General features: G+C 41.6%; 1 protein-coding gene across 1 annotated transcript; it reads right to left on the bottom strand.

Moving 5' to 3' along the window:
* Positions 1–834: 834 nt before the first annotated feature.
* On the bottom strand, positions 835–2,763 carry LOC102832609 (eukaryotic peptide chain release factor GTP-binding subunit ERF3B-like). Its single transcript, XM_006876353.1, has one exon. The coding sequence runs from the start codon at positions 2,761–2,763 to the stop codon at positions 871–873; it is 1,893 nt and encodes a 630-aa protein (XP_006876415.1). The 3' UTR covers positions 835–870.
* Positions 2,764–11,247: the final 8,484 nt, after the last annotated feature.

Raw genomic sequence — 11,247 nt, 5'->3', positions numbered from 1 at the left:
ACCTACAGTCCTTTTGGAAAGCATTGGCCACCCAAGTTTCATAGTGAACAAGGCCAAGGGGCATGTGCTAGGAAGCTCATGTTTACCAGTGAAGTCTGAATCCTGTCATTTGGTCATGGTCAACAATATGTTACCATTAGGTAACGGTATGTTACCTAATGTAATACAGCTAAGAGAGCCTGAATCTTTTTTAAATGACACGAGAGGAAGTAGAATATCTCCTGAATTGACTAGACTAGAACACAGAAAACAAAATTCATAGATAGATTAGAGCCCTAAACATGTTTTTCAAAATTAAAAAATTTTTCACTTAATACAAACTTGTGCAATATTTGTAAATGCCTTATTTAAAATAGTAGGTGAAAGGCAGTTTTATAAAGTCCAATTAATAAATGTATTCAATCAGAGAAAGTAAAAACGCTCATTAAATAATATTACGTATAAATTTTTTTTAAATACTCAGAAACATTTCAAATACTGGAGTTTCTAATGGAATATTTTATTAACATGTTAGTTGTCTTTTTTAACATGTACAAACACACTGACTGGTCTGTATGGGACAAGGGTTGTCTAAATACCTTAAGGAAAAATGAAAAATTAATATACACATATTAATTTTTCATTATTATAGGCAATTACAACCACAACACTTACAAAGATATTATTGATTCTGACCAAGGAAGGCAAATAGAGTAGGAGAAAGAAACTTGAGGATAAATTCAACAGTGATCTAAGTGATCTCTCAACATGAGAAGCTGACGACAAAACAGATTTTGCTATGAAAAGTCAGTCAAACAGCAGTTAAGTAAAAAGTGGTAAACCTCTTCAGTCAATTCGCACAGTATTGTGTAGGCTCATCAAGAAAATTGCTTAGTCCTTTTCTGGAACCAGCTTCAGAACTTTTCCAATTGCAATAGTCTTGCCCTCATCTCTTAAGGTAAAACGACCCATCTGAGGAAAATCTTTAAATGTTTCAAGGCATATAGTCCCTGCTGTCCTTAAACGGGCAATGCACACTTGATCTTGCTTCACGAAGCGGGGTCTTGTCTTACTTTTTTCTCCCGATTTTTTGTCTACCAGGGAGATTAAGGCTGTTATCTCAACTTCCTCAATACATGTATGGATGTGCAGCACCGCATTATAACCTGGGCAGATGATGGATTTGTGCTCAATAATCACTATTTGAACATCAAATGTACGTCCAGAATGGCAAAGATGATTAGGGTCACAAAGTATGAATCCTGGAAGAATCTCTTCTTCTTCAATTCCCTTCAGTCTGATTTTGAGGTTTTCACCTGGAACTACAGAATCAGTTTCAGCATCATCAGAAAGTATTCCAAGAACTTCCACATTGTGCTTGTTTGGCATCATCACAAGCTGTTGGCCTTTAAAAATAGAACCTGATTCTAACTTTCCCAGGACCACAGTTCCCATATCCTTGTACTTATCCACAATTGGCAACCTAATTGGTCCATCAATTGATCTGTTAAAGTTTGGCAAATTATCCAAATAGGGAATAAATGGTAATCCAGGGTACCAAAGGCAGAATTCGGACTTTTCTTTAAGATTTGCTCCTGTCAGCCCTGAGCAGGGCATAAAGTGAATGTCCTTTTTGGGACTAAAGCCAACTTTTTTCAAAAAAGGTATCAGTTTTTCTTTACACTCTTCATATCTCTCAATGCTCCAATTGACTGTGGGATCATCCATCTTATTAATAAGCACTATTAAATGTTTTACTCCAGCTGTTTTTGCCAACATCGCATGTTCTCTAGTCTGTCCACCTTTTTCAAATCCAGTTTCAAACTCACCTTTCCTGGCAGAGATTACCAGTACAGCCAAATCAGCTTGAGAAGCACCACCAATCATATTTGGGACAAAACTCTTGTGTCCAGGGGCGTCTAAGATTGTGAAATGTTTCTTTTCTGTTTCAAAATAGGCACGGCCCACCTCTACTGTTTTACCCTTGTCTCGTTCTTCCTGGTTTGTGTCTAAGGCCCAGGACAAATACCATGTTTCTCTGTTTTTTTCTTTAGCTTCTCTTTCATATTTCTCAAGTGTCCTTTTATCAACCATTCCAGTCAGAAACATTATTTGTCCTCCAATGGTTGACTTGCCAGCATCGACATGCCCAATGAATACGACATTTACGTGTTCTTTTTTAGGAGTACCGGAGGATTCGCCCATAGATCTAGGTGTTCTTACTTCTTTGTACTCCATCATTTCCTGGCCACTTTCTTCTGGGGGCCCTGCATCTCCCAGTGAACCACCCCCAGGCTCTGCTTCACTTACTTTTGTGTGTTCCCAAGATTCTTCCAGGGCAATTTCCATCTCTCCGTTCTCTACAACAGGTTCTGAAAGTTCCATGGTAACAGCTGAATTGGAACCCTCACACAAAACTAATTTTTCCTCTTTGTGAGGTTCCACAGGTGCCCCCCGTCCCAGCCTTTTACCTTGAGGGTGTCCCGTGCTAGTGCAGGTTTTTTCATTGCTATCGGTGCTGGCTCTGGGGGTCGATGGCTGGTCTGGGCCCCTCAGGAAGGACGGCACGAACTCTGCGGCATGAACGTTAGGCACGAAGGGTTTGGCGTTGACGTTTAGCTGTCGGCTGAAGGATGAGCTAAGATGCTCACTCTGGGTCTCCACCAGGACTGAGGGGAATCTCTCGCCGCTAGGGAACGAACAAGGAGCGTCCATGTCCACCTGCTCCCAGCAGTCAGGAGCAGAGTCGCTGCTGCTGCCGCCGCTGCCGAGACCAGGATCCATTACCTGGGGGTCTGATGTGTGGCGGGAGGGAGCAGGGTCCGCAGGCAAGAAAGAGCTGGCTTCGCTGGAAGGGGTAAGGCAGCTAGAATAAAGGACCAAGGACGTAGCCACAGAAACCTCAGCGATGCCTAAGTAGCAGTTAAGTTCCAACACTAGGTCTGCAATTGCAGCGGCGGCAGCAGTTATGGCGGCTCAATCCCTCTCCTCCTGTGGATAAGAGGATCTCCTCCCCCAAACCTAACCACTTCCGACTCCACTGCCAACCCAATGCCCTCCGTGGATTGGCCCCTTGCTGCAATCCGTACACTTCCTCCATTAGATCTAAACCATGGATGTAGCCCAAAAGTCTAATTTTAAAATGAAAATTTCCATTGGCTTTTGCTCATATAATCTGGGAGCTCAATTTGACCATAATCTAGTAATTAAAAGTGAACAAGGAAACTGATTTGCTATTCTACTCAATGATCCAAGTGAGAATGAACAAATGGGAACCAGGATATGGGAACGGCACAAGGATGGAGTTACAACTTCTTTTCACATTAGGCATCTGGCTGCTGACATGGGGGGAAAGCTTTGTAATCACTTTTTATGCAAGTACCTGGAGAGTGGCTGACAGCACAAGCTGTTGTTAAGTACCGCGAGTCGGTTCCGACTCAGAGTAACCCTATATAGGCTTTCCTAGGAGTAACTAATGGGTTTGAACTGCCAACCTGTGGTTCGCAGATCTTACAGTGTCACACCAGGAATCTTTACATTCTGTGGTGAGTGGACCACAATACAGAAACAAGTAAAGGACAATGATCATTTGTGTTTTTTCCAATTAACTATTCATGGTGTGCTTGCCCCGCTTAGCAGCAGCTTCCCATAGTATACTCTGGGTCCACAAAGCGCTGGTTTGCCTGCCTCCATCTGGGTGTCTGGAACTCTATTAACTGCAGTTGCTAGGTTTCCTCTAAGAAAGAACCATGTCTATGTTGGAGCCCTCCTCATACAGCAGTCAATACATGGGGCTGTGGGTGTCAGCCTAATCAAACCAATTAGAACTTCTAACTTGGACAACACCCATAAGACCCTAGTTAGAAGAATCTCCCTCTCAGAAAGAGTAAATATCGTTTTTTTTTTTTACAAACCAGCCTAGAAAACCTGTAAATTACTATAATTTAGATCAAACTGAAACGGGGTGGGGGGATGGGATCTGGAACAATGTAATTTGCTAGCATAAGATTAAGTCATAGAGTTATAAATCTAACAAACTAAATCCCCCCCCCCCAAAAAAAATTACAGAAACAAGTAACTAAATTATAATGGAGAGTTGTGTTCTCCACGCTTAAAGGTTAGAAGAAAAAAATACCCTGTATTTGACTGCCTTGGACACTTGATATTTTCAGACTGGGGCAGCCATATTTTAGGAGCCCTTGTGCTGTTCCCAAACCATTAAGTACCAGACCCCTTCATTCTTTTCGGTCTCAGGTATATTCTCTTTAAGATATCATATTGTCTATGGTATCTTAAAGAGAATATACACACTTGTGCACAATGATATGAACTGAGGGGAATATACAAGTCCTTGGATAATACTTCACATGTGCTAGAATCTTCTCTGAAATTCTTAGAACCTATGATGTTGTCGAGTGACGTCAAGGTGGTTCCAACTCATAGCAACCCTGTATATAGGTTTTCCAAGGAATAGCTAGTGGGTTTGACTTGGCAAACTTAATGATTCGCAGTCCAGCGCTTATCCTGCAGTGCCACACTAGTACTCTATTGTTGTTGTTGTTGTTGTTAAGTGCCGTTGAGTCGGTTCCGACCCATAGCGACCCTGTACAGGGTTTCCAAGGGTGTAAATCTTTACGGGAGTAGAAAGCCTCATCTTTCTCCCGCGGAGCGGCTGGTAGTTTCGAACCGCTGACCTTAAGGTTCGCAGCCCGATTCGTAACCACTACGCTACCAGAGCTCCTTAGACTTACTAAAATGTCTCTGAAAGAACCTGTCAAATACGTATGCAAAACGTATTCATGTAAGTAATAGCATGTTGGAGTCATGGTGTGATGCTCTGGGTTAATTCGTTGGACTGCAAAGTCAATTTGAACCGCAAGGTCGGTGGTTCAAGCTCATCAGCTGCTCCTCGGAAACCCTATACAGGGTTGCTATGGGTCCAAACCAACTCGACGGCATTTAACAACAATAGCTGTAAACTACAAGGTCTACAATTCAACCCACTAACCACTCCGTGGGAGAAAAACGAGGCTGTCTGCTCTTGTAAAGTTTTACAGTCTCTGTGTCAGAACTGACTCGATAACAGTGGATTTGGGTTTTTGTTTGTCTGTTCGTTTTTTGCTTTTGTTTTGTTTTCGTAATAGCAAGGGAACAGAATAGGTCTGGGCTTTTTCCTTTGCTTCAGTTAATTGTAGTTGTCATGAGAACGTTGGTATGATTACTACTTAGTAGTACCTCTGTTAGAGAACACAGAAAGCTCCACTTTTAGAACCCCAAAAGGAACAATGAGTGGATGTCCTTACAGCATATTAACCTGAGGGCTAAGGGGAAGGAAGGTCATTAATTAAGTTGTACCTATATAAATTAACTCTAGACAAAACTCTTTAGGGTTTTCCCATGTAAACAATCACATAATTCACAATAAAAAACTTTTTTAAAAAAGTACAAAAAAATATATGGGACAGCACTGATACATGCTATGACATAGCTAATTTTGTAACAAGAGTAATAACAGTGTAAAATATGCATGTGTTTACATAGGTAGAAGTGTATGCATTATATCTATTGGACAGCATATGTGAATGCATCACATGTAGATATAGGTGTGTCTATGTTGCTGTTGGGTGACAACTATCATGACCCTATGTACAGCAGAAAGAAATATTTTGTGCAATAATGCACTATGCTCACAATGTTGTGTTTGAGTCCACTGTAGCAACCAATGTGACAATCTATCTTATTAAGGGTCCTCCACTTTTTTTGATGTTCAAGCATCATGTTCAAGAATGCTATCCTTCCACAGGGTCTGATACCTCCTGATAACATAGCCAAAATATGTTGTTGTTAGATGCCATCAAGTTGGTTACGAATCACATTGACCCTAGGTACACAAAACACCACGGGGTCCTACATCATCCTGAAAATTTCTGCTATGCTAGAATGCCACTATGCCAATTCATTTCATAGAGGGTCTTCCACTTTTTGCTGATCTTTCATTTTACCAAGCATGTTGTTCTTCTTTAGGAACTTATCCCTCCTGATAATATGTCAAAGTGTGAGAAACTAATTCTGGCCATCTTGGCTTATGAGGAACATTCTAGTTGTACTTATTCCAATACAGATTTGGTGGTTCTTTTGTAAGTCCATGGTACCTTTAATATTCTTCTCTAACACCATAACTCAAATGCATTAGTTCCTCTATGGTTTTCTTTATTCGTTGTCCAATTTTCACATGCATACGATGCTATTGAAAATACCATTGCTTGTGTCATGTACACTTCAGTCCTCAAAATCTTTGCTCTTGAACATTTTAAAGAGGTGTTGTGCAGCAGATTTGCCTAATACAATATGTTGTTTGATTTCTTGACTGCTGCTCCCATGAGTGTTGATGGTAGAGCAAAGCAAAATGAAGTCTTTGACAACTTCAATCTTTTTTCCATTTATCATGATGCTATTTATTGCTTCAGTGGTGAAGATTTTGCTTTGAGTTACAACCCATCCCAAAGGCTATGTTCTTTAACTTTCATCAGCAAAAAATCAAACAAAAACTTTAGGCTTTTTGGTGGATCACATGTCTCCAGTCTCTCTGTCTAGAACTTTGAAAAAGCTAATCAGTAAACAAGAAAATGCTCTTTACAATTGCTTAAGGTCAGCGTTTCAAATCTACCAGTTGCTCTCAGACACTCTGTACAGGGTTGCTATGAGTTGAAATGAACTCTACAACACAAGGCAATCTTATCTCCGCCCCCCCCCCTTTAAAACTCTTTAATTGTAAAATACAGCACAAATACAGAAAAATCACTTAAAACAAAATGATAACTTTCTGACCTTTTAGAAAGAAAACCATAACCCAATTCAAGAAATAAGAAAATCTGAAGATAGCTTTCCCACTGAATAGTTTTCATCTTGTCTAGATGGGTCTGGTAAAAAAAGATGGGGATGAGATTCTTGTGATTCAATAATGAGTAATTGTTATCATGAAGTAAAAGTTTTGTAACAAAGACGAGGGAGCAGTTAATCTTACAGTCCAGAAACAGAGGACCCTAGGACCATCAAGGGAGAAGAGCGCAAACAGAATGTAGGACCTTATCCAGAGAAGCAGCAACACCAAAGTTGGAGGCAGAGATGAGGACATGGAGAGATGGAGTGGCTGAGGACTCTAGATTCATGGAAAGAGAGGGACTAAGAGCTGGTGACCAGGAGGCAGACTTGCAGAATGTGCCTTTGGTGGTTTAAATTATTATATATGCCTGAGTGGTTTTTTTTGTTTTGTTTTTTAAGAGCTAAAATGAATAGAGAGAAATACTGTTAACTGATGATACATGAAAGGAATTCTAATCATTGTAATGAAACAAAGTATATGATTTGTTGAATGTAAAACTGATGATCTGCCCTGTAAACTTTCACTCAATTCACAATAAAAACTTTAAAAAAAAAAAAAAAAAAAGAGCTGAACAGAAAATTTCAAAAGGCATCTTAAAAAGACAAAGTCAAATACTGTAATGAAATATGCAAAGACCTGGAGTTAGAAAATCAAAAGGAAAGAGCATGCTAGGCATTTCTGACGCTGAGGGAACTGAAGAAAAAAATTCATGCCTCAACTTACAATATTGAAGATTCTGTGGGGAAAACATTGGCTCCTAGTGTGGTGCTGTGGAGTCCTGTTGTGGCACTGCGGGTTAATGTGCTGGAATGCAAGGTCGGCGGTTCAAGCTCACCAGCCGCTCCTCAGAAATCCTATACAGGGTCGCTATGAGTCAGAACCGACTCAATGGCACACAACAACAACAACAACAAGTGTGCTGCTATAAGATCAGCACTGGACCTCGAACCCTGAAGTCAGCAGTTCAAACCCACCAGCTGTTCCTTGGAAATCCTATATAGGGTTGCTATGAGTCCTGGTGTGGCATTGTGGGTTAATGCGCCAGACTGCAAAGCCATTTGAACTGCAAGGTTGGCAATTCAAACTCACCAGGTGCTCCTTGGAAATCCCCTACAGAGTCACTATGGGTCGGAACCGACTCAATGGCACTTCACAACAACAACAAACGAGTCTTAACAATGACAACAATGAGCAAAATATTGAATGATGCAGAAAGCATCAAAAGAAGATAGAAGGAATACACAGGGTCACTGTAACAACAACAACAAAAAAGTCGATGTTCAACCATTTAGAGAGGTAGCATATGATCAAGAGCCAATGATCCCGAAGGAAGAAGTCCAAGATGCACTGAAGGCATTGGCAAAGAACAAGTCTCCAGGAATTGATGGAATGCAAATTGGAATCTTTCAACAAACTGAGGCAGCACTGGAGGCACTCATTTATGCCAAGAAATTTGGAATACCGCTACCTGGCCAACTGATTGGAAGATATCCGTATCTGTGCCCATTCCAGAGAGAGGTGACCCAATGGAATGTAAAATCATCAGGCAATATTATTAATATCACACACAAGTAAATTTTTGCTAAAGATAATTTTTAAATAGCTGCAGCAATACATTCACAGGGAGCTTCCACAGGTTCAGGTCAGATTCAGACAAGGACATGGAACAAGGGATATCATTGCTGATGTAAGATGGATCTTGGCTGAAAGCAGAGAATACTAGAAATCTGTTTACTTGTGCTTTATTGACTATGCAAAGGCTTTTGATTGTATGGATCACAACAAGCTATGGACAACATTGCAGAGACTGAGTATTCTGGAACACTTAATTGTGCTCATGAGGAACCAAGAGGTAGTTGGTCGAACAGAACAAAGGGCCAAACAAAGGTTTTAAATTAAGCAAGGTGTGTGATAGGGCTGTATTCTTTCACCATACTTATTCAACCTGCATGCTAAGCACATAATCCAAGAAACTGGATTATATGAAGAAAAACATGGTATCAGGATTGGAGGAAGACTCATTAACAACCTGTGATATGCAGATGATACAACCTTGCTTGCTGAAAGTGAAGAGGGCTTAAAATACTGATGAAGATCAAAGACCACAGTGTTGCACCTCAATATTCTCAACAAAAATCCTCACAACTGGACCAATAAATAACATCAAGATAAATGGAGAAACAATTTAAATTGTCAAAGACTTCATCTTGCTCAGATCAACTTCATTTTGCTCGGATTAACACTCATGGAAGCATCAGTAAAGAAATCAAGCGATGTATTTCATTAGGCAAATTTGCTGTACAAGACCTCTTTAAAGTGTTCAAGAGCAAAGATGTCAGTTTGAGGACTAAGGTGCACCTGACCCAAACCCCATGGTATTTTTAATAGTCTCATATGCGTGCGAAAGTTGGGCAATGAATAAGGAAGATCTTAGAAACACTGATGCATTGAATACAGGATTGGAGGAGACTATTGAAAATACCATAGACTCCAAAAGAACAAAAAAAATCTGTGTTGGAAGAAGTACCAGCAAGAGTGTTCTTTAGAAGCTTAGAGGACCAGACTTGGTCTCTCATACTTCGGACATATTATCAGGAGGGATCAGTCCCTGGAGAAGGACATAATGCTTGGTAAAGTGGAGGTTCAGTGAAAAAGAGGAAGACCCCCAAGGAAATGGATTGACATAGTGGCAGCAGCATTGGGCTCAAATGTAGCAACAACTGTGAGATTGGTGCAGGACCAGGCAGTGCTCCATTCTGCTGTGCATCGGGTCCCTATGAGTCGGTACCGACTCTGTCTGTGTGCCCTAGCCTACCTGCACCCCTGGCTTCCACTTGCCCTTCCCTCCCACAACTATGCTTCTGAGGGTCTGTGAGGAGCCTGCTGGGAGAAGTAAAGAGACACAAGATGAATGTGGCCTTGAGGCTGACCCCCAGGGTGTAGAGAAGGCATAGTGGATCTACAGAATCCAAGGGAAGCTTCCAGCACACGTTGCAAGACAGGGAGTGGGTGAGGGGGCCTGGGGAATGTACTGCAGGTCACCCCCGCCAAAGCACTCTACTCCTTGGACAACCCCGACTCTGCACACTTCCTAGGGTCACATGTGGTCTGCTCTGCCCCAGCTGGAGTGGAGCACTCAGGACTGGGGTAAAGCATATGCCTGTCTCGAGGTGTGGGGGCACCAGTGGAAAAGTCTCACAGTTGCAGAGGGACCTACCTGTACCAAGACCACCTGATCAGGACATACAACAGTCCGATGTTGACAAGTTATCACCACATCTACAGACAGGCTGACTGAGAGATGGGAACCCCAGGCCACCCTCCACAGGCAGACTTTCAGTTCTTTATAAAACTAGACATGCCACCGCCATACCACTCAGCACCTGCACCTCTGGACATTTTCATTAAAGCAGTAACCAACAATTGTTTACCAAAACAAAGAAATAGAAATTCTGCTGGGAAGCCATCAAGGCAAGTAATCACGTCCCTTCAGGACAACCCCCTCTCCCCCACCCCCTCTAAGACTGAAACTCAAAGGGAACACATGAGTAGGCATGTAAGCTTTCTGGTGACCACATTGGTCTACTGGTGAGTGGAAGAGAAGAAATGGCAGCAATGAAGAAATGGGCTGAGTTCAACCACACTCCATAGACTCCCGCTGACCTGGAGATGAGAAAGAGAAGAAGAAGGGCTGGTTGGTCCAAAGTGTGGTGAGACCTGGGGACTTCTGAGCACATGGACAAGGACATAACCACAGAGGGTTAGAGCTGAGAGTGAAGCATCCAGAAGTGAGGAGAGACACACAAGAATATCCACATTTGCAGATAATACCCATTTGACCTAGCCTCGATGGCTTGATAATCAGAACTTGACTAGAGGAAGATTAAAAAAACAATTTTTATAAAGGAAACGAGTGTAAATTGCTACAATTTGATGAACATGATTGATACTTAATGGATGTAGTAGCTCAAAATACCAACAGAGAGGGAAGGAGTCTTCACATCAAGTGTCAATCCTATCCCCTCTGTATACAGAATAGATAGGGATGGGCAACTTAGACATTGGCTACCTAAAATGAGGGAGTGATAAAGGCTTGAAGTGACTGTTTAAGAGTGTGCAAGGGAAGATAGAGACCCCACTGAATATTTTTCATCTTGTCTAGACAGGTCTGGTGAGATGGGGATATGATTCTTACGATTCAATAGTGAGTAACTGTTTTTGTGATTAATTGCGACTGTCACAACTGTTAAAGTAGAAGTTTTGTATCAAAAATGGGGAAGTAGTGAATCTTACAGTACAGAAAGAGAGGACCCTAGGACCATCAAGGGAGAGGAGCACAGGCGGAATGTGCAGACGCCAGAGATGGAAATAGAGATGAGGACATG

The sequence above is a fragment of the Chrysochloris asiatica genome, unplaced genomic scaffold (assembly GCF_000296735.1).
Source record: "Chrysochloris asiatica unplaced genomic scaffold, ChrAsi1.0 scaffold00375, whole genome shotgun sequence".
NCBI classification, from domain to species: Eukaryota; Metazoa; Chordata; class Mammalia; order Afrosoricida; family Chrysochloridae; genus Chrysochloris; species Chrysochloris asiatica.
Note: the sequence above shows the minus strand (reverse complement) of the source record. Positions and strands in the feature narration are given on the sequence as shown.